The following is a 26227-nucleotide window of genomic DNA, read 5'->3' on the forward strand; positions in this document are numbered from 1 at the left end:
TATAGGGCGGGGATAGGCAGGGTAGGCAACCAGGTTGGTGTGGGCAGGGCCAACCAAAGATGGTATTTAACAGTTTGGTGAACTAGTCCTAATTTTTGCTAATGGTTCACCCAAATCGATGAACCATCGGCAAACATTACCACCTTTGATTTGGAATGATGGGATGCCACTGCTCTGTGTTTTCCTTGGTTGAAGGGGTTAAAGAAAAAAAAGTGATGTTTGGTTTTAGAAAAGCAATTTAATCTCACCAGATAGTAAACACAATGCAAGGAAACACTAAGTATAAAACCAGTTGGCAACACATTAATGCGTTAAAGCTTTACTAGACAATTTATGCTCCATTTCTGCTAGCTGAATGAGTACAGGATAGGGCGGGCATACAGCCCTCCCATCTTCCCTTGCACCACATAACTTAAAGTTTCTGGGAAGTGTAGTCAGAAGGAGTGGTGGAGCTGCTTTCCCTAATTTCATTCCCACAAGAGTAGTGGGTCACAGCATTCTGTAAATCAATCAATTTGAATTATCTTGATTCAATAATTGTTGTCCTATATACAGTGGGGGGGAGTATTTAGTCAGACACCAGTTGTGCAAGTTCTCCCACTTAAAAAGATGAGAGAGGCCTGTAATAGACATCATCAGTAGACCTCAACCATGAGAGACAACATCAGAAAATACATCCAGAAAATCACATTGTCTGATTTTTAACGAATTTATTTGCAAATTATGGTGGAAAATAAGTATTTGGTCACCTACAAAGAAGCAAGATTTCTGGCTCTTCCAGACCTGTAACTTCTTCTTTAAGAGGCTCCTCTGTCCTCCACTCATTACCTGTAGTAATGGCACCTGTTTGAACTTGTTATCAGTATAAAAGTCACCTGTCCACAACTTCAAACAGTCACACTCCAAACTCCAGTATGGTGAAGATCAAAGAGCTGTTAAAGGACACCAGAAACAAAATTGTAGCCCTGGACCAGACTGGGAAGACTGAATCTGCAATAGGCAAGCAGCTTGGTATGAAGAAATCAACTCTGGGAGCAATAATTAGAAAATAAAAGACATACAATACCACTGATAATCTCCCTCAATCTGGAGCTCCACGCAAAATCTCATCCTGTGGGGTCAAAATGATCACAAGAACGGTGAGGAAAAATCTCAGAACCACACTGGGGAACGTAGTGAATGACCTGCAGAGAGCTGGGACCAACATAACAAAGGCTATGCTGCCAGGGACTCAAATCCTGCAGTGCCAGATGTGTCCCCCTGCTTAAGCCAGTACATGTCCGAACCCATCTGAAGTTTGCTAGAGAGCATTTGGATGATCCAGAAGATTATTGGGAGAATGTCATATGGTCAGATGAAACCAAAGTAGAACTGTTTGGTAGAAACACAACTCGTCGTGTTTGGAGGAGAAAGAATGCTGAGTTACATCCAAAGAACACCATACATACTGTGAAGCATGGGGATGGCAACATCATGCTTTGGGGCTGTTTCTCTGCAAAGGGACCAGGACGACTGATCCATCTACATAAAAGAATGAATGGGGCCATATATCATGAGATTTTGAGTGCAAACCTCCTTCCATCAGCAAGGGCACTGAAGATGAAACGTGGCTAGGTCTTTCAGCATGACAATGATCCCAAGCACACTGCCAGGGCAACAAAGGAGTGGCTTTGTAAGAAGCGTGTCAAGGTCCTGGAGTGGCCTAGTCAGTTTCCAGATCTCAACCCTATAGAAAACCTTTGGAGGGAGTTCAAAGTCTGTGTTGCCCACGACAGCCCCAAAATATCACTGCTCTAGAGGAGATCTGCATGGAGGAATGGGCCAACATACCAGCAACAGTGTGTGGCAACCTTGTGAAGACCTACAGAAAATGTTTGACCTCTGTCATTGCCAACAAAGGATATATAACAAAGTATTGAGATGAACTTTTGTTATTGACCATATACTTATTTTCCACCATAATTTGGAAATAAATTCGTTAAAAATCAGACAATGATATATTTTCTCATGTTGTCACTCATGGTTGAGGTTTACCTATGAGGTCAATTACAGGCCTCTCTCATCTTTTTAAGTGGAAGAACTTGCACAACTGGTGTCTGACTAAATACTTTTTCCCCCACTGTACCTTCCAATTTCACCCAGTTGAGTTCCAGGAATATAGATAGACGATAGATAGACAGACAGACGGACAGATAGACAAACAGACAGACGATGATAGGTAGGTAGATAGGTAAGTAGATGGATAGATAGATAGATAGATAGATAGATAGATAGATAGATAGATAGATAGATAGATATTTCAGTATCAATAATTGTAGCTAATTTGTAATTAAACTACAAATTGTATCTTTTGAGATCTTATAGATTTCCAAAAACACAAATGAATGTTTTCTTGTTAAACGACTATGCTAGGCTAAGATACAAGAAATTTTGTATGTGTGTTTGTGAGTATGTGCATGTATATAATTTTATTTGGAAAATATATAAGTATTAAAAATGGAAAAAATACATATAAAATTAAATACTTGCCTTTGCAGTTATATACTGCATCAAAGCATCACACCACCTGAACTTTTCCTTTGTTTGTATATTCAAGTCCTAGTATTACTATTTTCTCTCTGCCTGAGAAAAAATAATAACTTGTGTTATGCATGGCTATCTATGCGAAATAGCCATGGAGTCATACATATGAATATCTTCTCAAAATCTCTGTATCTTTTTTTTTAAAAAATCTTGGTATCCTATTATTTTTCTAGTTCAAGATGATGGCAATAGCACAACAAGGAAAGAAGTGTTAGAGTATGAACTGATGTCTTGAATCAGGGATTAATTCATTAAGAACTTGTTTATGAATTCATTTATAAACTTGTTCTGTATGCAGCTAGCATGTACTTTGCAACCCAGTTTTACAACTTTATTCCCATTTGTTCTTCAGTAATTTTAAGAATGCATATACTCTTGCCATTAATTTAAATAATTGTGGATCAAAAATTACAACATTTATTTATTTATTATTATTTATTATTTGGATTTGTATGCCGCCCCTCTCCGAAGACTCGGGGCGGCTCACAACAAGTGTAAAACAAATCATAAATAATTCAATTAATTAAAATATTTAAAGATTTAAAAAACCCCATATACTAACAGACACACACACAGGCATACCATATATAAATTAAATGTGCCCAGGGGGAGATGTTTAGTTCCCCCATGCCTGACGGCAAAGGTGGGTTTTGAGGAGTTTACGGAAGGCAGGAAGAGTAGGGGCAGTTCTGATCTCCGGGGGGAGTTGGTTCCAGAGAGTCGGTGCCGCCACAGAGAAGGCTCTCCCCCTGGGGCCCGCCAACCGACATTGTTTAGTTGACGGGACCCGGAGGAGGCCCACTCTGTGGGACCTAATCGGTCGCTGGGATTCGTGCGGCAGAAGGCGGTCTCGGAGATATTCTGGTCCGATGCCATGAAGGGCTTTAAAGGTCATAACCAACACTTTGAATTGTGACCGGAAACTGATCGGCAGCCAATGCAGACTGCGGAGTGATGGTGAAACATGGGCATACCTGGGTAAGCCCATGACTGCTCTCGCAGCTGCATTCTGCACGATCTGAAGTTTCCGAACACTTTTCAAAGGTAGCCCCATGTAGAGAGCATTACAGTAGTCGAACCTCGAGGTGATGAGGGCATGAGTGACTGTGAGCAATGAGTCCCGGTCCAGATAGGGCCGCAACTGGTGCACCAGGCGAACCTGGGCAAACGCCCCCCTCGCCACAGCTGAGAGATGGTTTTCTAATGTGAGCTGTGGATCGAGGAGGACGCCCAAGTTGCGGACCCTCTCTGAGGGGGTCAGTAATTCCCCCCCCCCCCCAGGGTAATGGACGGACAGATGGGATTGTCCTTGGGAGGCAGAACCCACAGCCACTCCGTCTTATCCGGGTTGAGTTTGAGTCTGTTGACACCCATCCAGGCCCCAACAGCCTCCAGGCACCGGCACATCACTTCCACCGCTTCGTTGACTGGGCATGGGGTGGAGATGTAAAGCTGGGTATCATCGGCATATTGATGATACCTCATCCCATGTCCTTGGATGATCTCACCCAGCGGTTTCATGTAGATGTTAAATAGCAAGGGGGAGAGGACCGACCCCTGAGGCACTCCACAAGGGAGAGACCTCGGAGCCGACCTCTGACCCCCCACTAACACGACTGCGACCGGCCAGAGAGGTAGGAAGAGAACCACTGAAGCACAGTGCCTCCCACCCCCAACCCCTCCAACCGGTGCAGAAGGATACCATGGTCGATGGTATCGAAAGCCGCTGAGAGATCAAGGAGCACCAGGACAGAGGATAAACCCCTGTCCCGGGCCCGCCAGAAATCATCCATCAACGCGACCAAAGCAGTTTCCGTGCTGTAACCGGTCCTGAAACCCGACATAGATCAAGATGTCTGCTCATCGTACTTCTAAGCATATTTATAAATACTGTGTTTCCCCGAAAATAAGCCTTCCCCTAAAAATAAGCCCTCTCCCAAAAATACCATTTCTTCTGGTTAAGGTTAGGGAGACAGAGCAGGAAATCAGGTGAGACAGCAAGAGGAGCTTTGTCTTGCTCCATGCACCCCAAAATAATAAGACCTCTCCAAAAATAAGTCCAAGCGCTTATTTCAGGGTTAAAAAAAATATAAGACAGGATCTTATTTTTGGGGAAACACGGTAGCTACTATGATTATCCAACTGTGGATAAAATTTAGTGTCATTACAATAAATGGCAATTCAAACAATTTAATGGGCTTCAAATTCTGTCAATATCTTAAAACAATCTAAGATAACCTAATAAGATGAGGGGTCTTTATGCATGTGTATATGTAGGCTACTTCTCTTCAGTAGAATATTTGAGATCTTTCTGATTCTGTGTTTTAGCCAAAAGAATTTCTTGCAGATCAATTTCATAGTCTTCAAAAAAGCAAGGATTAACTTAGAATTAATTTAAGATAGTTGCCATTCAAAATTACAGAGCAAACAATAGAGCTGTATTACTTTATGGAATCAAAAATCAAATTACTAATATTGCTATCTTATGGAGTACATCTCTTCCCTACAGAGCCGTCATGGAGTTTGTAATCACTTTCAGAACATTTGCTCAATAAGAAATTTAAAATAGATTTAGAATAACTGTGTTATTTTCCATTGAATTTCTATAATGTATGCCTGTAATATAATGTATGCCTGTAATATATATGTTCAAGTTGTTAATTTTTTTTTCCTTTTCCAGGCTGGATAATACTCTAGAAGAAATTATATTTAAGCTAGTTCCAGGACTTCGAGAGAGTATGTTTTTGTTTCTCTTAACAAGATTATTTATTTTGGCAGTCCTGTTGCATTATTAATTTGGATTATAAATTTGTTTTTTGTTGCTGAAAACTAGAAGAATTGGACCGTGAAGTTGAATTCTGGAAAAAAAACAAACCTATAGAAAATGGAGGAGGTATTTACATTTATTTCACAATGTAACATTTTAACTTCCAATTTATTAAAATGTCAGAAATTGTAATCTTATTTTTCACCTGAATTTTTAGTAAATGAAAATATGTACATCTTACTGAAGGAACAAGCCATCCATCATAGTGCCTCTATTTTTATTAAATTTTAAATAATTAGATGTCATAAACTGCATTACTGATTTCAAGTACTGTACTTCTTCAGAACATTTTCTGCCTCACCTAAGTTTGAAAAGCAGAAGTAAAATTTTGCTGCTTTTTAATGACACCTTCTTCCTCTCAGAGATGTTTCTTGCAAAAGTTGCACAGCAAGAAAAATAGAAAGCAGCTGCTCCAAACTGAATGGAACTCTCTCGGCACTGCTTCAGTGAGATATATGAAATTGGTTTCAAGAAAACTTGACCTTAATTGCAATCTTAGGTTGTTACTTTCTACATTGCTATCTGTGCACTTTTTTGTTTTCAGAAGAAAATGCAAATTCTGAAAATGCTAAAGATGGTGGAAATGGAGATGAAAATCAAGAAGACAAAGATTATCACAGGAGTGACCCACAGATTGCTATTTGTCTGGATTGTTTACGTAACAATGGACAGTCTGGTGATAATGTAGTAAAAGTGAGTTTTGAACTCTTTATATATGTCTATGGAGATTCTCAGTCTTCCAAGTCATGAGAATAGAATAGAATAGAATAGAATTCTTTATTGGTCAAGTGTGATTGGACACACAAGGAATTTGTCTTGGTGCATATGCTCTCAGTGTACATAAAAGAAAATATACAGTAGATTGTCAAGAATCATGTGGTACAACACTTTATGATTATCATAGGGGTCAAATAAGCAATGAAGAAACAATATTAATAAAAATCTTAAAGATACAAGCAACAAGTTACAGTCATGCAGTCCTAAGTGGGAGGAAAAAGGGGTGATAGGAATGATGAGAAAAAACTATTAGAAATAGAAGTGCAGACGTAGCAAAAAGTTTGAGTGTTGAGAGAATTATTTGTTTAGTAGAGTGATGGCGTCCGGGAAAAAACTGTTCTTGTGTCTAGTTGTCTTGGTGTGCAGTGCTCTGTACCGACGTTTTAAGGGTAGGCTTTGAAACAGTTTATGTCCAGGATGCGAGGGGTCAGTAAATATTTTCACAGCCCTCTTTTTGAGTCGTGCAGTATATACGTCCTTTTAAGTAACAAATCTTACATGTTTATATCATACCTATTTTACTCTGCATCGTTCTACTAATTAATGCTGTATAAAAAGTTGTCCCAAAGTTGGTTTTTTAAGAGGCAACTGGACTTTCTGGTTTTTCTTTGAAGATGTTTTGCTTCTCAACTGAAGAAGCGTCTTGGATGAGAAGTAAAACATCTTCAAAGAAAAACCAGAAAGACCAGCTGCCTCTTGAAAAAGCATCTTTGGGACAATATTTTATACAGCATTAATTAGTAGAATGATGCAGAGTAAAATAGGTATGATATAAACAAGTAAGATTTGTTACTTAACAGGTCATTTTCTATCATTCAAGGAAGTCCGAACTAAGTTCTTATTTTTTTTCTGCAGTTCCCATATCTGAGCCTTCATTCCACTGACTAAGAAAGCTAATTTTAAAGTTCTAAATATAATTAAAAGTTAAGAAACACTGATTCTCTGTCACTGTAGCCGATTCTGTTGAACATTATAATACAATAATATTTGCAGGACCTCAAATTCCACACCTCTAGGTTAAAATAAAAATATCTTTGGTTAACAGAGGAAGAATCAGTATCTTGATCCCAACTAGTTTTCCTGTTACTTAAGATATTGATTTTGTCATATAACAAATATTAAATAGTTTTCGTTAGAAAAGAAGTCATTCAGTAAATCTATATAAAATTCTTTCATTTCAGCAAAATATATTATACAGTATATTCTAGCATTGGTTAGAATTCAAACCAGTTTAATCTAATAGTTAAGGTACCAGGCTAGAAACTGGGAGACCATAAGTTCTTGTCCCACTTTAGCCATGGAAATTGGCTGGTGGTGGACCAGTCATCATCTTTCAGACCAACATACTTCACTTCACACAACTTTGTTGTGGAAAAATAAATGAAGGAAGGTGTGTTCAATACTTCATAGTCTCGAGATGTTTGTAAAAAATAATAGACAAGGTACATATAAATGAATGAATAAAATTGGTAGGTAGCATTTGGAGGGCAAACAATTCATATTTTAATATCTAAGTTTACAATTTTTGTCTCTTTTTCTTTAGGGGTTGATGAAGAAATTCATCCGATGTTCTACACGAGTAACTGTAGGAACCATCAAGAAATTTCTAAGTTTAAAATTAAAGCTTCCAAGTTCTTATGAGGTATGATGTTCTATCATCCAAAGTAGTAGATTCTGTCTTTTGACTAAGTGAATTTAAACAATCACAACTTTAGCTACCTAAACCATTTTTCCTTGCATTGCAAAAATGGAATGTCATATGGTATTTTTTCTTAGTGAAATGTTTATGAGACCTATTCCAATATAAATTGGCATTCAATTAATTTTAAATGTCATAATCCAATTTAAAGTCTCTATTTTATTGAAGGTAGTCAGTCACCAAATAAAAGAAAAGGAGTAGACTATTAGGAGAACATTTTATAAATGGCTTCCATCTGAAAACTTTTCATCTGAAAAATTGTGTAGTATATTACAATCCAAACGGAATAAAAATCATACCATAAGGCATGTAACTCTGAAATTAGATGTAGATTTTCTTATGTTTTGTGTGTCTGTATCAGTATTTATGACTGTATTACTTAGATCACAATTTACTTTAATAAATATGCTTTCTATGCTAATGGCCTTAGATTCTGTCCTTGAAAAAATGATTTAAAAAATAATTTTGCAGGAAATGTTAAACACCATGCTTGAACCCCTTGAAAATTATTCCTGCGGTGCTGAACTGGATGGCTAAAATAGTGTAACATCATTTTTAAAAAATTATGCCAAATAAGACTAGTTTTTCTTCTTCCCTCATGCAGAAGATATACTACATATAAAACAGCACAAGAATTTGCATATTCATCTTGCCATAAAAAATACAAGTACAGTATATAATTCTTCTATCCATTGAAAAACATCCAATGATTTGATATAAAGACCAAATGAATACCAAAATAAATAGGGGGGGGGATGGAACAGCAGGCAAATGTATTTAACAGCTGTAATGGATGGTCTGTGTTTTAAACACTTTATTTTAAGCTGCTTGTTTCGATGGAAAATATAGTTTATATTTAGGAATAATAATTAAAATCTAGGTAAGTAGCTGAAAGTCATTTTGTTGGCATTTTTCTTGTTCCTTAAATAATTATCTTGCATAAGAATAATCAAGATGTGGTAGGCTTCTAATCTCTTTTTCCTCTTATATATGAATGATTTTCTTTTAGGAAAGATGAACATAGCTCTAAAAATGTTTTTATAATACTTCTTCAAGTAACTGTTTTTTATTTTAAAGTTGGATGTACTATGCAATGGGGAAATCATGGGGAAGGATCATACTATGGAATTCATCTACATGACAAGATGGAGACTACGAGGCGAAAATGTAAATGAAATAATTTTTAACTGCTTTTAGTCTATGCATAAATATTTATATTAATTATAGGGCTTTTAGCTATGTATTATATTAATTATATTCCTTTTAAATAGCAATAGATGTATATACACCTCTTCAAAGAGTTTTACCACTCTCTCTAATCCATTTACAAAGTTATCATATTTTCCCCAGCCATCTGGGTTCCCATTTTACTGACCTCGGAAGGATAGAAGGCTGAGTCAACCCTGAGCTGGTGGGACTTGAATTTTTGGAGTGAGCAGTGAGTTAGCCTGCAGTACTACATTGTAACCACTGTGCCACCATAGCTCTTACAAAGTGTGTGTGTCTAAGAGAGAGAGACTGAGACTGTGTTTTTCTCAATCTTGGATTATTCCACAGTTTTCTAGACACAGAGCTCTCATGGTACTAAGTTCTGATGGAGCCCCTCTCCCAGCTTAGAGATTACAGCTCTGAGTGCTTCTTCCACCACTGGGACCACTTTGGCATTTACTTTGCCATATTCTCACCAGTTGCTCTTTAGGTTCTTGGAATTTCTCCAGTTTCTCATGCACCATCTTCCTGATGTTGCTGTAACCTGGCACTGCTACATCTAAAACCAGATCTTCCTGCCATTTTTAAAGTATTTACAGTTAACAAAGAATATATCTTGTAACAAATGATTAGTTGCTTCTTCTGTTTGTCCTCCCTGTTAAGCAGGAGTGTGGCCTGGGATTTAGAGGAGATAAACTGCTATTTAATCATCTTTAGATAAGGGTTAGGCCAACTTACTTCAACTTCCTCCTTCTATTACTTAAATAACCCTTTCTAAGCAGTAAGGGCACGTGTAATGAATTCTTGCTTACATACAAAATAAAGGATTTAGAGGACATCATCAATTAAAGGTCATAGATCAAGTAGTGGACCAACTCAGTTTGAGACTCAGAAGATTTGATAGAAGAGGCAATGCCAGTCTAGCTGACCAATAGTTTAATTTTGTTGGTTTTTAGTTTTATCGTTTGATAGTTCCTCCAAGGAAAATGTTAAATATTTTGATATACAGTAGTCCCTCGCTATACCGCGCTTCACCTACTGCGGCTTCACTTCATCGCGGGTTTCTGAGGAAGCCTATCGGCAGATTTAAACAGCCCGCCAAACTTGATCGGCAGGTTTTTCAAAAAAATATATATATCTAAAATTGTAAATACTGTATTTAAATACTGTATCTAAAATAAATACTGTGTGGGAAGGGTTTATAAACACTTAAAACAATGAAAACTTACCAAACAATTACAATATAAATACTTAAATAAGTACTATCAGTCGATAAATTCCACATCGCGGATTTCACCTATCGCAGCCAGGTCTGGAACATAACACCAGCGATAGGTGAGGGACTACTGTACACTGCTGATTTCCAATAGTTAAAGTACCTGACTTCTAACCTGCTATGCCAAAATAGTATGGCATATAATATGTGAAAGTTAAATGAAACCATCATGCCATGGAACCAGCATGATTAAAGAAGCCATTAATGTCATATTGTAATTGTTATTTCTTGCTGAAAAGGAAGACAGAAATGAAATCCCGTAGACGATTTTTCCTTTTTAAGACTTTAATGGGCAACTGTTCCGCCTGATATCAGGTCAGATAGACAGAAGAAGTGGAGTCATTAACTGCCAGAATTTTCCTAAGGCAGTGAGAATTATAAAGAAATCCTCAAACTTGAAGCCTAGGAATGATATTGAATTGAATTGAAATTGAATAAATAAATGTCTTAGAAAGAAGGCAATTAAAAAAAGTTTGATGCTAAGCTTTTACAGAATCAAAAGCTAAAAAAAATGGAGAGGAAATACGCTAAGACATAGAGAAGGAACTACAGTAATACCTCGTCTTACGAACTTAATTGGTTCTGGGACACAGTTCGTAAGGTGAAAGGTTCATAAGATGAAACAATGTTTCCCATAGGAATCAAGAGAAAAGCCAATAATGCTTTCGGAAAATCCAAAACATTAAGCCTTTTTTTTAAAGCAGCAGGCAGACAAAGCTGAGGCAAACGGAGTGGAGGGAGGGACAGCAAGAGGTGGCAAGAGGTGGCAGTCCCAACGAAGAAAGGCGAAAAGAGCCTCTCTTGAGTTCCGTGAGTCCCTGCCTCCCGTTTTTGTCCACCCCACTGTGCTCATTTCCCCCACACCTTTCTCCTCTCTTGAGCTCCATGAGTCTTTCCCTCCCGTTTTTGTCCACCCCACTGTGCTCAATTCCCCCACACCTTTCTCCTCTCTTGAGCTCCATGAGTCTTTCCCTCCCGTTTTTATCGACCCCACTCTGCTCATTTTCCCCACACCTTTCTCCTCTCTTGAGCTTCATGAGTCTTTCCCTGCTGTTTTTGTCCACCCCCCTCTGCTCATTTCCCTCACAACTTTCTCCTCTCTTGAGCTCCATGAGTCTTTCCCTCCCGTTTTTATCGACCCCACTCTGCTCATTTTCCACACACCTTTCTCCTCTCTTGAGCTCCATGAGTCTTTCCCTCCCGTTTTTATCCACCCCAATGTGCTCATTTCCCCCACACATTTCTCCTCTCGTGAGGTCCATGAGTCTTTCCCTCCCACTTTTGTCTACCCCACTGTGCTCATTTTTCCCCATACCTTTCTCCTCTCTTGAGCTCCATGAGTCTTTCCCTCCCATTTTTGTCCACCCCACTGTGCTCAATTCCCCCACACCTTTCTCCTCTCTTGAGCTCCATGAGCCTTTCCCTCCCATTTTTATCGACCCCACTCTGCTCATTTTCCCCATACCTTTCTCCTCCCTTGAGCTTCATGAGTCTTTCCTTCCCGTTTTTATCGACCCCACTCTGCTCATTTTCCCCACACCTTTCTCCTCTCGTGAGCTCCATGAGTCTTTCCCTCCCGTTTTTGTCTACCCCACTGTGCTCATTTTTCCCACACCTTTCTCCTCTCTTGAGCTCCATGAGTCTTTCCCTCCTGTTTTTGTCCACCCCACTCTGCTCATTTCTCCCACAACTTTCTCCTCTGGTGAGCTCCATGAGTCTTTCCCTCTCGTTTTTATCGACACCACACTGCTCATTTTCCCCACATCTTTCTCCTCTCTTGAGCTCCATGAATCTTTCCCTCCTGTTTTTGTCCACCCCACTGTGCTCATTTCCCCCACACCTTTCTCCTCTCTTGAGCTCCATGAGTCTTTCCCTCCCGTTTTTATCGACCCCACTCTGCTCATTTTCCACACACCTTTCTCCTCTCTTGAGCTCCATGAGTCTTTCCCTCCCATTTTTATCGACCCCACTCTGCTCATTTTCCCCATACCTTTCTCTCTTGAGTTTCATTAGTCTTTCCTTCCCGTTTTTATCGACACCACTCTGCTCATTTTCCCCACACCTTTCTCCTCTCTTGAGCTTCATGAGTCTTTCCCTCCCGTTTTTGTCTACCCCACTGTGCTCATTTTCCCCACACCTTTCTCCTCTCTTGAGCTCCATGAGTCTTTCCCTCCTGTTTTTGTCCACCCCAATCTGCTCATTTCCCCCACAACTTTCTCCTCTCGTGATCTCCATGAGTCTTTCCCTCCCGTTTTTATCGACACTACTCTGCTCATTTCCCCCACACCTTTCTCCTCTCTTGAGCTCTATGAGTCTTTCCCTCCCGTTTTTATTGACCCCACTCTGCTCATTTTCCCCACACCTTTCTCCTCTCTTGAGCTCCATGAGCCTTTCCCTCCCATTTTTATCGACCCCACTCTGCTCATTTTCCCCATACCTTTCTCCTCCTTTGAGCTCCATGAGTCTTTCCCTCCCGTTTTTATCGACACCACTCTGCTCATTTCCCCCACACCTTTCTCCTCTCTTGAGCTCTATGAGTCTTTCCCTCCCGTTTTTATCGACCCCACTCTGCTCATTTCCCCCACACCTTTCTCCTCTCTTGAGCTCCATGAGTCTTTCCCTCCTGATTTTGTCCACCCCACTCTGCTCATTTCCCCCACAACTTTCTCCTCTCGTGAGCTCCATGAGTCTTTCCCTCCCATTTTTATCGACCCCACTCTGCTCATTTTCCCCATACCTTTCTCCTCCTTTGAGCTCCATGAGTCTTTCCCTCCCGTTTTTATCGACACCACTCTGCTCATTTCCCCCACACCTTTCTCCTCTCTTGAGCTCTATGAGTCTTTCCCTCCCGTTTTTATCGACCCCACTCTGCTCATTTCCCCCACACCTTTCTCCTCTCTTGAGCTCCATGAGTCTTTCCCTCCTGATTTTGTCCACCCCACTCTGCTCATTTCCCCCACAACTTTCTCCTCTCTTGAGCTCCATGAGCCTTTCCCTCCCATTTTTATCGACCCCACTCTGCTCATTTTCCCCATACCTTTCTCCTCCTTTGAGCTCCATGAGTCTTTCCCTCCCGTTTTTATCGACACCACTCTGCTCATTTCCCCCACACCTTTCTCCTCTCTTGAGCTCTATGAGTTTTTCCCTCCCGTTTTTATCGACCCCACTCTGCTCATTTCCCCCACACCTTTCTCCTCTCTTGAGCTCCATGAGTCTTTCCCTCCTGATTTTGTCCACCCCACTCTGCTCATTTTCCCCACACCTTTCTCCTCTCTTGAGCTCCATGAGCCTTTCCCTCCCATTTTTATCGACCCCACTCTGCTCATTTTCCCCATACCTTTCTCCTCCTTTGAGCTCCATGAGTCTTTCCCTCCCGTTTTTATCGACACCACTCTGCTCATTTCCCCCACACCTTTCTCCTCTCTTGAGCTCTATGAGTCTTTCCCTCCCGTTTTTATCGACCCCACTCTGCTCATTTCCCCCACACCTTTCTCCTCTCTTGAGCTCCATGAGTCTTTCCCTCCTGATTTTGTCCACCCCACTCTGCTCATTTCCCCCACAACTTTCTCCTCTCTTGAGCTCTATGAGTCTTTCCCTCCCATTTTTATCGACACCACTCTGCTCATTTCCCCCACACCTTTCTCCTCTCTTGAGCTCCATGAGTCTTTCCCTCCTGATTTTGTCCACCCCACTCTGCTCATTTCCCCCACAACTTTCTCCTCTCGTGAGCTCCATGAGTCTTTCCCTCCCATTTTGTCTACCCCAATGTGCTCATTTCCCCCACAACTTTCTCCTCTCTTGAGCTCTATGAGTCTTTCCCTCCTGTTTTTGTCCACCCCACTGTGTTCTTTTTCCCCACAACTTTCTCCTCTCTTGAGCTCCATAAGTCTTTCCCTCCCGTTTTTGTCCACCCCACTCTGCTCATTTCCCCCATGCAGTTTGGAAGTGGGGAGTTTGTCGCTGGGATTCAAAGCAGCGCTGGCAAAAATGAAGGGAATCTCAGGGTGAGGAGCCTCATGGAAATTCCAGCAATGCAAGAATGGGGTGCTTTGGCTGGCAAAGGAAGTTCGGAGGCTGGGATTCCCAGGGAAATCCCAGCACCTTGGGGCATCCCAGCAGCGGCCGCTCAGGTTCGTAAGGTGAAAATAGTTCGGAAGAAGAGGCAAAAAAATCTTAAACACCGGATTCGTATCATGAAAAGTTTGTGTGAAGAGGGTTTCTAAGACGAGGTATCACTGTATTTCAAATTCATGTGGCTGTTACAACTACATTGTCCTTCTGTACTGAAAGTATTCTTAATCTTTGAGAGGAAAACTGCCATTTCCAGCTTGAAATGAGGTCATCTCAAGATAAGAACAAAGAGCAGAACAGTGTAGAAAAACTCATGGCGGGGTTGTAATAGACTGTTTTCAGCTCAAAACAATCGGAATTTGAAATATAGGGCATATCTCTACTAAATAACATTTATTTTTCCAAAAACCTAGTTAATTAGATAGCATCCAAGTGCATGAAATTCACAAATGTTTCAAAAATATGAATTGTAGATAGCACATTGGCATGTACTATGAAGAAACATATGATATTTTGGAAAATGACTCAGATAAATTGCAAAAAAATAAATAAGAAGCCAATTAACTTTGGGATACAAAAAGCAACTTCTCAGATTTCTGAAAATATCATCAGTATTATAACTATAGATATACAGTCAAAACAATTGTGACTAGGAAGATAAAATATCCCGGTATAAAAAAAATATTGTCTGGTCTAGTGTTTCATGACAGCAGTTTTGTAATATGAATATATGTAGGACAGTTACATACTTCTCTATCTAACTTATTTTCTCTTTTAATTAAACTTACAGTTTAATTCTCCTCAATGCACTTTGAATGCTTAATATCTATTTTATCCATGCTTTTGAATATTTAAATGAATGTAAGAAAGTTGGAAAGTCTACATAATAATAATTCCCATTGTCTAACATGGGATAGGAATAATCTTTGGCACTCCAAATGTTGTTATTAATTAAAAAAAAACATTTAAAAAATACATCTCTTTAAAAGTTGCATAATTCTGCATTTTAACAATTGTTATAAATTAGCTAGAACTAAAAAAATTACCATTTTTATGAGACCTATTATTTTACTGAATTCACAATTGGTGTAATTAGTGTTAATGTTAATTACATTTGTTTGCATAGTTTTTGCCTGCAAAATTCCTGGTAATATATAGTATAGACATTCAACTTTTTTTTTGCAAATCTTATTGCTAACCTCTTAATATCTCCCTTTGCCTCACCGCTGTTCTTATTTTATTGCGTTGGTTTTTTTAATGATACCTTGCCTTAAAGCATTCATATAAGTCAGGGATATTTAATTCAAATGAGATTTCCAATATCTGCCCTGCCATCCACCTCCAATTATATCTTGAAGATTATTGTTTTTTTAGAGCATCCATGATGTTTTTGTAGCCAAGAAAGCTGCACATTGGGAAGAGGGGGGGTGGGGGTGTTCGCACACACACACACACACATATAATTACTTTTATACATACAGTACATACAAACGTACGTACATACATACATACATACATATACACATACATACTGTACATACACAATGTTATCGCTTCTTAAATGTTATAACTAAAGTTATATGTATAATTAATGTTATAGATTCTTTTTAAAAATTCTGGCAGCCATATAGTTCATCTCTTACGGGTCAGAAATTACATATCTGAATATGCAACTATTTTTAAATGACTGATGATCAATGTTCAGTAGTGGATGCCTCTTATCTGATCAGAAAATCATCTCCTTTGCAGTTTCGGTGTCAGAACTGCTCCTCATCACAAGTCTGCTCACAGGATGGCTCTTTTTATCAGGTAAGAGGCACTCCCTGGCTGTACACATTGTAGTCGTGAAAACATTATCATTTGGAATTCAGTTTAGGTGGGAGCTGAATGTGTGTCTTTCATTTTCTTTTTCACTAAGTTCTTTAGACTAAATTTGATTATAAAGATTGAAAGCTTGGATTTTTGTCTGAATGTTTACCTAGATTTAAATAAAATTCCATGGGGCAAGCTATAGTCATTAATTTATATATTGTGTAGCATGCTATAGGCTCTTCATTGGCTCGCAAATTATAAAATCAATTTTGTAAATCAATTTGAAATATAGATAAGCATGTTGTAATATTACAATAAGTTAGGTAAGATTTTCTATGCTGTTGATTAATTATAGCCTTAGAGTAAAGCAAACAAATTTGCATGAATATTAATCCAGGTAAAATTACGGTTAATTGCAAGTTGACAGTCTTATTTTTTGTAAATTAATCAGGCTAAATGCTATCAAGTATTGCCTTCTTAGAAGCTTTGCTAACTTTAGCAATATTCTATGTAGCTCCATATATATTATCATGACATCATAATTCAGCAATTGGATAATGTCTTTTAATTATTTTGTGTCTACAACCATGGAACAATAGGATTCATGAATAGTATTATAGATATTTGGGGAAATGAATATGATAGAAAATTGATAATCATGACTATACTATCTTAGTTGAATGATTGGGTGTTATGAATAATTAGTTACATATTTTGGGACTTCAGAGGATAAGAAGTTTAGGATTTAAAATTTACTTTTATAAAATATTAGAATTATACTGCAAAAATATTGTGTTTTATAAAGCAACCGTACTTTTAAAGGAAAGTTAGTCCTCAGTGCCAAAGGGTATTAACCTTTGGCATAATGGGCTTGCAAACTTAAGCATTCATAATATGCTTCAATTTTATGCTGCCTTCCTTTACAGAGCTCCATTTTACTTTACTCCCCTATTTTATAAAACCACATATATATAAAGTCACCCTTCCATGGGAGAAATTGAAAAAGCATTATGTTCTCTTTATGGTGAGACTGTAAAATGCAATGTTATATCCAGCATTAGTCATGTATTTTCTAGTAAAGAAAATAATAGAGTCATTTCCAGTGAGGTGCAGGAAGTAGCCATAATTCATGTAAATCGACAGTTGCACTGGAGAAAATGTATATCACTGCATTGACCTGTTCCTGTATTTTCAGATTATATCCCTAAGGAATGGAAGATTGCCATAAGGGAGATATGACTATGCAAATTTTGTTACTGAACATTTCTCATCATCCCCCAACATTGTCAGCAGTGGCTGGAGGTGATGAGAATTGGACTTTAGCAACAGGTTGCACATACCTGATATTAGGATGAAAAAGATCAGGCTGCAGTACATGGTTAACAAACACCATTCTGGAATTAATTTTCTACAGCAACCTTGGCCCCTTGAAGATGCGTGGACTTCAACTCCCAGAATTCCACAGCCAGCAAGGGTTGAAGTCCACATATCTTCAAGCAGCCAAGGTTTAAAAACCACTGTAATCTTTTTTTAATCCTTGGCTTTTGGGGATGTGGCCTATTTACAGCTGTGTCATAGGCATCTGCAAGGGAAGGTAAATCTAAGAAATGCTCCATAGCCACATACTATGGAAGGCTGGAGTTTGTATCATGATGGTTCCTGACATTATCTTTGCCTCATCAGAGTGTATAACAGGTGAATTATGGTCTGCTTGGGAATTTTAAAGAGAGCACCCTTAAATTAAGATTAGGCCCAATCTGAACAACTGTTGAAGATTACTCTTTTTTTAAAATACAATTGAGTAACACTACCCTCAGTGCTCAAATACATCTGTTACTGTGAGGACAATTATTAGCCACAGTAGATTCTTAGGGGCCTGGCTACCTCTTCTTAGATATCTTGTATATATTATTTTGTTTAATTTTTTAAATTGCCAGTTTCTTCCTATTTAATTATGGTACTCTATGTATCTGTAGAGAAAATTAAAATGATTCGATACTGAAAACAACTGGTTCAGGGACAACTTTCCCGCTATCCTTATAGAGGGTGATTGCTTTTAGCCTGTCCAGCAATCCTTCTGTAGATAATGAGGAATTGCTTAGGAAGAAAAGTGCTAGTGAGTTCAAACTGTTGAGAACATGGCCAATTTATTTTTCATTTTGAGAATATTGATTGGTTTATTGATGACCCAGATGCACATTTTGTTCCTGTTAACATTGATGAGGAAAGACTTACTAACTAAATTCTGTTGAATTGTTACATCATTATACTGCTTGTTTATTTATGTTCTACCTGTTATTATTGTTTCTGTTCTTTTTTCATTGTGGTTTTAGTCTTATCCCATGGTACTCCAGTATCGACCCAGAATTGACTTCAGTTAAACCAAAGGGCCAGATTCTACTGAGATTAAACCTGCACTATGTTGTTTACCCATCGACAGATTGCACAATGAATGGATGTGCCTGGATTTTGGGGTGGGGGGGCGGGGGGGGGAAGAACCACAATTTCAACCTGCAAATACGGACTTCTCTTCAGCTGATCAATTACTTTGTCCCTGCTGTTAGAGTAAACCAAGTGCCATTCTGCCATGGAAACATTCATGATATATTTGTGGCATCAAAGACTGTAAATTATAGTCAAATCATTAAATGTGTAGTCAAGAATCAGAATCTCTTGAATACTTGCTTTGTCTGATAGAAAACTAACACCGACTACATTAGAAAAAATAGCTGTCTTCTATTTCTCTTGTAGTATTATTGTTTTTTTTCCACATGTACTGTTTTACTGAACAAAAAGTTGTTTAAAAGTACTGTATAAAGGTTAAAAATGATACCTTTTTGTAAATAATACATGTTTCAGAAAAGTAGTTATTTTACCATTACTTTTACTCATTCAGCTTCTCATAGAATCTGATGTAGTTCACTCATTAATATGCAGTGATCATTAAGCAGTATCTGAACAGTTAGATTTTGTATCAAAGAAGTTGAAACTGAATTGAACTTGACTGGTACAATATCAAATGATCTCCTTTGAATAATACACAAAACTTATTTAAAGTTTTGCTTTGGAGTAATAGCACATTGGTACATGTGCAGCAGGTAAAAGAAGGGGTTTTAAAAGAAGAGATATTTTAAATTTTATTGTAATTTAACTAAAAAGAAAAACTATTGTGAAAACTTTATTCTCAAAGTGTTGATTATATTTTTAATTGTTGCTTTCCCTTTGAAATTTGGTATAATACTAGAAAGTTGTGGGTTGAAATTGGTGGTCTTAAATGTGTTGGATTGCAGCCACTGGAATGGCATCTGCTTTTGTATTCTTTAGACATATTCAGTAATATTATAAAATGAGCCAGTTTAATTCCATCACAGGCACAGTTTAGGTTTGCCAGGAATCTTGCCGTTGTTATGAAATGGTTTGTCAAGTGTGAAATGCAAGTAAATTTGAATGGTTACAAAGCTATCTGACCAAAACTACTGGCAGTTCAGGGTGTTTGGGTTTTTTCATAACAGTAGTGTTCAAAAATATTAATGGTTGCCTTAGGTATTATATGTGAATTTTTTCCTGTTCAATAATGTTGTGCTATGGATATTACTACAAAAATCACAATGTATTGTATACTGTCTTTTCTCATCTTCCATTAATTTTTTTGCAGTTAAAAACAAAAGTAACAGTAAAATTTAACGATTTGTACAATTTTTAATAAACATCATTCTTTATATAGTAAATTACATACCATAAGACAAGTAATTCACTCTAGAAAACTATTGAGTTTTGGAAAGTAAGCTCGAATACTGTACTCCTTCCTTGTAATACACAGGGCTTTAGTAAGAGCATGTAAAGTAAATCATTATTTCTAGAAGAAAATTGTGCTATTTGCACCAGGTCAAATCCCATGCTAATAGACTTGGTTCTAAAGGTTCTAGTACAGAGTAATCATCTTTAGATTACAATAGTGTGCAATGCTTATTATGCTTGGGGCCAGCACTTTCTGACGAATATAGAGAATTCTCAGTTATATGTTAATTCTTCTGTTAACTGTTTTCAGCTCATTGAAAAAGTATCATTTGTACATGCTTCTTTTGTTAGATGCAATAAGTTGGATCCAAATGCCAGTTTCAGCTCTTGCCTAGGGGGTTGTTCTTATCTTTTTTGTCTAGTTAAATGTACCCCTTGGCATACCCCAAAAATATTTTTGCCATTCCCTTCCATTTTTAAAGCATATACAAAACCTAAGGCCCATGGAACTCATTCTGTGAATCTTAGTCAGAATTTTGTATATTTTGATTGGGTTTACCCATTGTGCTTTGTCATCACAAAGTTTGTTGGTTTTGGCTTAGCTTATGCTGTGAACCCATGTGAGTTGTAAACTATGATTGATGGCTTTGAAGACATATTAACCCAGCCAGTTTTGATTTATCCAGTAAATCAATCATACCATAACACCGAAGAAGTTGGATCTAGTTGGGGATCCAATTACATAAAGTTGTACATAAAGCTCTTTCAGTCTTCAGTTTAACATGTATATAATGACAAGAGATTTCTTAATGCATTCAGTGTCTTAAGAGTGACTTTGAATAGTCCCTTCAAGCAAGGGGGTAAAAGATATATATGTGATTTGTGAGATCTGTTCCATAATTCTGGATAACACCCAAATCTGCAATTCCCAAATTCCTGTAATAAATGACTATGAACCTAGAAATATGTATATCTCCCCATGAGAGGATACATAGGGCATTACTTTCTACTTTATCCCAAACCCTAAATGGATGCATAGTTCAAACATTTGGGTGAATTTAAATTTACCTGCTCCTATGACATCTTATCAATACAGATCAGTTTTATATAATGCCTTTATCACTTTTTTTTCTGGTATTTTTTGCAATTAATTGAAAGTTCTTCCACTACTGCTGAGCAAACATGGCTAGTTCATCAGCAATGAGACTTACCTGTCCCAATACTAATAGGAAGCATCTAGTTTTTTTCTCATGTCAGCACTCTTGTCAGGCTGAGCATTGTTAAAATTAAACATCCATGCAACTGTAAAAACATTCCTGGTTTTACAATTAAGTATGTGCACAATTTCTATTTCATGTTTCCTCTGAAAAATGAGTAATTATTGCTTTATCTTGTGTCATTAGAAGAAATGTATTATTCCATCGGTTACTTCCATCTGATCTTTATTACATTTCCAATCTCCTTTTTCTTATTATATTTTGTCCGAATCCGCCAAAATATTTTCTGCAGGGATTTTTCCTTTTGCTATACAAAAGTACCATATGAAAAAAAATGGGGGGGGGGGGGCCTCTGATTTTTTTTTAAAAAAAACTTTCAACAACAATTCAATGAATTTCCAGGTTTCAGAACCAGCTTACTTCATTTTTATACTATTATTTAACAGTGATTAGTAAGAGATTTTCCAATTGAGTTATGGAGGGGGAAGCATAAAAGTCCAAGATATGACTTCTCAGCTGTGAAAGTAAAAGCCTTAAAATATTTCTTGCACATCTAACTTCCTTGTGGCCTACAAATTTGCATTTCTGATACAGATGCATTGTACCTCTAGACTGTAGATGCTTATTCACAACATGTTAATATAGTGCTAGCGAATCTGAGTATTTCCTTGTAAAACATGAAGAGAGGCTTTTTTAAGCCACTGAGCCAAAAATCCTTTTACTCTACAATAATTTTCTACAAAGCAACACAAAGGAAATGGAATTATCCATTAAAAGCAATAAAAGATTGGTTGGGGAGTAGGTTCCCTTTTCATCAGTATCCTATTCACTTTAGATCAGTGGCTCTCAACTTGGGGGTCAGGGCTCCTTTGGGTGTTGAACAACCATTTCACAGGGGTCACCTAAGACCGTGGGAAAAATATAAATTTCCCATGGTGTTAGGAACTAAAGCTTCTATTCTGGCATCTTGGAACATATTTTTACAATCCAACCAATCAGCCATTTACAGTGGGGGTGTCCCTCTGATCTTCCTGCCAATCCACTTAAAGCTCTGTTGGGAGACTTGGCGCTAGACTTATGGTTGGGGGTCACCACAATATGAAGAACTGTATTAAGGAGTCGCGGCATTAGAAAGGTAGATAACCACTGCTTTAGATGCTTGTGAATGTGACACGTGTGCTCAGACTGATTTCAAAATACATCCTTTTCTCTGAACAAGAGGAAACTGTGGGAGTCTCTATAGCGGGGTGTCAATCTCACCGCCCATGGACCAGATGCATTATGCATTCACCAGGCCCAGGCCTGGTTTAGCATGGAGAGGAATCACAATTCATCATGTGACGTTGCCATAATTATGTTAGTTTCACACCCCTGGTCTACAGGGCATCAGTGACTTGTGCACCATGATGACATGATCATGGGGTGACTATACCTACTTGCATCATATGACATGAGGTCATTGTGGTTGTATGGCCGCATCATTTGTCAGTGGTGCTTAGGTGTTGCTTTGACTCATAATGTACATTGCTGCTAGGAAATATAGTTCAGGGGAGAGGCTAAATCCTTTTTAGGTAGAAAAGCCTCAAAATAATTGTCATCTTCAGTTAAAAAAATGAATTCTATTTAGAAATACTGTACAGTGATACCTCGTCTTACAAACGCCTCATCATACAAACTTTTCGAGATACAAACCCGGGGTTTAAGATTTTTTTGCCTCTTCTTACAAACTATTTTCACCTTACAAACCCACCGCCGCCGCTGGGATGCCCTGCCTCCGGACGTCTGTTGCCAGCGAAGCACCCGTTTTTGCACTGCTGGGATGCCCCTGAAGCTCCCCTCCATGGGAAACCCCACCTCTGGACTTCTGTGTTTTTGTGATGCTGCAGGGGAATCCCAGCAGTGCAAAAATGAGTGCTTCACTGGCAATGGAAGTCCGGAGGTGGGGTTTCCCAGCAAGGGGAGCCTCAGTGAAATTGCAGCATCGCAAAAACACAGAGGTCCGGAGCTGGGGTTTTGAGGACTTTGGTGTTTTTGTGATGCTGCGATTTCACTGATGCTCCCCTCGCTGGGAAACCCCACCTCCGGACTTCTGTTGCCAGCGAAGCACTTGTATTTGCGATGCTGGGATTCCCTTGCTGTGATTCCCCTTGCAACATCACAAAAACACAGAAGTCCAGAGGTAGGGTTTCCTATGGAGGGGAACCTCAGGGGAATCCCAGCAGCGCAAAAACGGGCGCTTCGGCTGGCAAAAGGGCTTGCACGCATTAATCACTTTTCCATTGATTCCTATGGGAAACATTGTTTCATCTTACAAACTTTTCACCTTAAGAACCTCGTCCCGGAACCAATTAAGTTTGTAAGACAAGGTATCACTGTATAGATAATTCCCTATATTATGTGGAGATAATATTCAGTTGATAGAAAGCACTACTGTAAAACATTTTAATATACTGTATTTTGAAAGAGAATGTGCTTGCTATATTGAAGCAAATGTCTTTATTTAAATGTTATAGTTTAGATTTATCAGTCTGCATAAACACAAAGGTAATACTTTTTGGGGGGCTTTTGTTTTAGCTAGCTAGCTTTAATACACTTTCCAATTACCTTTATGACAAATGACCTGCCATTTTTAATGGAAGCTCATCTCAAATTCTTATATGGTGCAATTATTTTAAATAAACTATGGAAATCTATAGAGTATTAAAATATTAAGTTCTCCAAGAGAGAAAACTGATGGTTGCCATTATTTACATGGAAAGTAGTACAAAGGCTGTGCAGAAAGAAAAATATTCTGATTATTTTTGAGTTACTAAAACAAAGTACCGTAGGTTGAATATGCAGGGGGATCCACTGATATTGTATATATGATAAGCAGATTGTAATAATATAAAAGAAAAATTTGCAAAATGTCTAACATTCTTTTTTTTTAATACAAAAAGTTGTTAGCTACAAAAATGTTTTCCTTCCTTCCTCTATTCCTTCCTCCCTCTCTCCCTTTCTTTCTTTCCTTCTTTCCTTCTTGTTCTTTTTCTTTCTCTCTTACTATCTCTGTCTTTCTCACTTTCTTTCTCTGTTTTTCTTTCTTTCGCATTTTTCCTTCCTGAATTGTTGGATTGAAATTTGAGTTTCCCTGGAATTGATCTTGTTAATCTTTTTTAAGGTCTAACTTTATAGAAATAACTGATATTTTTATTAAAATATTTATATGAATTGAAAGTAAATGTTCTGTTACAATCTTCCTAAATTGCAAAGCATGCCAGTTGTAAATATTGGAGTTATAATGCATAATATCATGAAAACATGATGTTTTCTAGCCCAGGATTCAGGAAGCACACATTTCAGATTTCTGTTTTTATTGCTATTGGCTGTAATATATTTAGCCACTGAACCAAAAATCCAATACGCTCTTATTCTACAAAGCACAAAACTGAACAAATTGTTAGTCTTATAAAATAATTATGGTTTCACGATAACCTACTTAACACAGGTGATAAAATATTAGCATTCGCCTTTCAAAGTTTTATTACATTTTACTTTAAAACTGATTTAATTCACCTGTCCTATTTACAGGTAAGGCAATGTTGATTATTAATTTTTCTCCAAAATAATTTAATGGAAAATGTTTAAGGACATTGTTTTTTAAAATATTTTATTCTAAAAGTATCTAAAAAAATACTTTGCTAGAATTGAAAACCATAAAATATCAATAGGCCTTTTCAGTTTTTAACAATCAGACATCTAAAAATGAAAAAATGATGCTATATAACTTCTGAAAAATAAAATTGGAAATAAAATATGCATAACTTCTTAGGGATAAAAAACATACCTAAATGTCTTTTTTAAGTTCCAAAAAATGATGAAAAATGTGTAGTGATTCTCTTTGTACTTCTTTCCAATTATCACTATAAAAACTCTTGCAATATATAGACCTTAATGCACAATATTCCATTGCTATATCTTTTTTTTAAGTTGAAGATACTTTACAGAGGTTTTTTTTGTTAAAATTAGTAATATTTTAAGAAACCTTTTTGTAGTTGTAAAGGTTAGATTATGAATATTCAAATTGAAGTGAAAAAAGGTCATTATTGTCAAAATATATGTATTTTTGTAAAAAAAAATGCACTTGTAAATATTCAATCAACCTATGTTTTGTTTTTGAAAAAAATGTTGCTGCTTAGGGAATTACCTAGAAATGATAATTGCTTTGTATTCATGACAAACTCATTCTGTTCCTGTCCAAATAGTTACAGCAGAGTTAGATGTATTTTATATATGGACTTAACCCAAATATGTCTTGAACATGCTAGAAGGGTTTCTCATTAAATTCACCTGAAGGCAGAACATACATTGGTGCCGTGTTTTCATCTTCTATATTAGCTTGGTGGTGTCTTATACTTTCTATTTTTGTCATTGTGACGTAACAAGTTCATTATGAGAGCTGCAATCCAGAATAATCACAGCAAAGAATATTTTCGGTGTGCAGAGTATAAAAGGGCTGTCAGATTTTGAAATGAAAAATACTAGCCGTGCAGGCACAGAAGAAGAACTTAGCATGGTAAAAAGAAAATCATGGAAATTGATCATCAAAATGTTATCAGCAGTTATACAACTAAACACTAAGCAGATATGGATTTGGGCCTTTTCTAGAGCCCAATTTCATGCCTTCTGTTGGAGGGAAGATTTCATGGGACTCCTTATTCACAGAGGCAATTGCAAATTGCAACAACTTTAATTAGTATGATGTTTTACTGCCCTATTTTTCCCATTCCACAGTAACTAATTGTTATATTAAACTATTTATCTTTTTACTGTATTTTTTTTTAAAGCTGGTCAAAGTAACTTACTTAGCATGACTGACCCATTGCCCAACCATTCATAAATCTGCTATTATGGTTGCAAAGTCAGCCTGATAATCGGACTCAATTTGGCATTTTTGTCCACCTATCAAGTTCTTACCAAGGACCTGCTATAATATTATATTTATAATATACTGACTATCAATCTGCTGTCCTTCAGAT

At 37.6% G+C, this 26227-nt stretch overlaps 1 protein-coding gene across 3 annotated transcripts in view; it reads left to right on the forward strand.

The window, feature by feature from the left end:
• PCGF5 (polycomb group ring finger 5) overlaps nucleotides 1–19982 on the forward strand; it is a 45662-nt gene extending 25680 nt beyond the window's left edge. For 2 of the 3 annotated variants that reach the window (XM_070752353.1, XM_070752354.1), the window contains 7 exons: nucleotides 5264–5319; nucleotides 5417–5476; nucleotides 5955–6103; nucleotides 7731–7829; nucleotides 8964–9053; nucleotides 16192–16251; nucleotides 18588–19982. In XM_070752353.1, the coding sequence (XP_070608454.1) occupies nucleotides 5264–5319; nucleotides 5417–5476; nucleotides 5955–6103; nucleotides 7731–7829; nucleotides 8964–9053; nucleotides 16192–16251; nucleotides 18588–18635 (562 nt within the window). In that variant the 3' untranslated portion in view covers nucleotides 18636–19982. The remainder of the gene's footprint in view (nucleotides 1–5263; nucleotides 5320–5416; nucleotides 5477–5954; nucleotides 6104–7730; nucleotides 7830–8963; nucleotides 9054–16191; nucleotides 16252–18587) is intronic. The other variant, XM_070752356.1, reaches the window with a different exon arrangement.
• The last annotated feature ends 6245 nt before the right edge of the window (nucleotides 19983–26227 follow it).

Source organism: Erythrolamprus reginae, chromosome 5 (genome assembly GCF_031021105.1).
Source record: "Erythrolamprus reginae isolate rEryReg1 chromosome 5, rEryReg1.hap1, whole genome shotgun sequence".
Taxonomy (NCBI): Eukaryota; Metazoa; Chordata; class Lepidosauria; order Squamata; family Dipsadidae; genus Erythrolamprus; species Erythrolamprus reginae.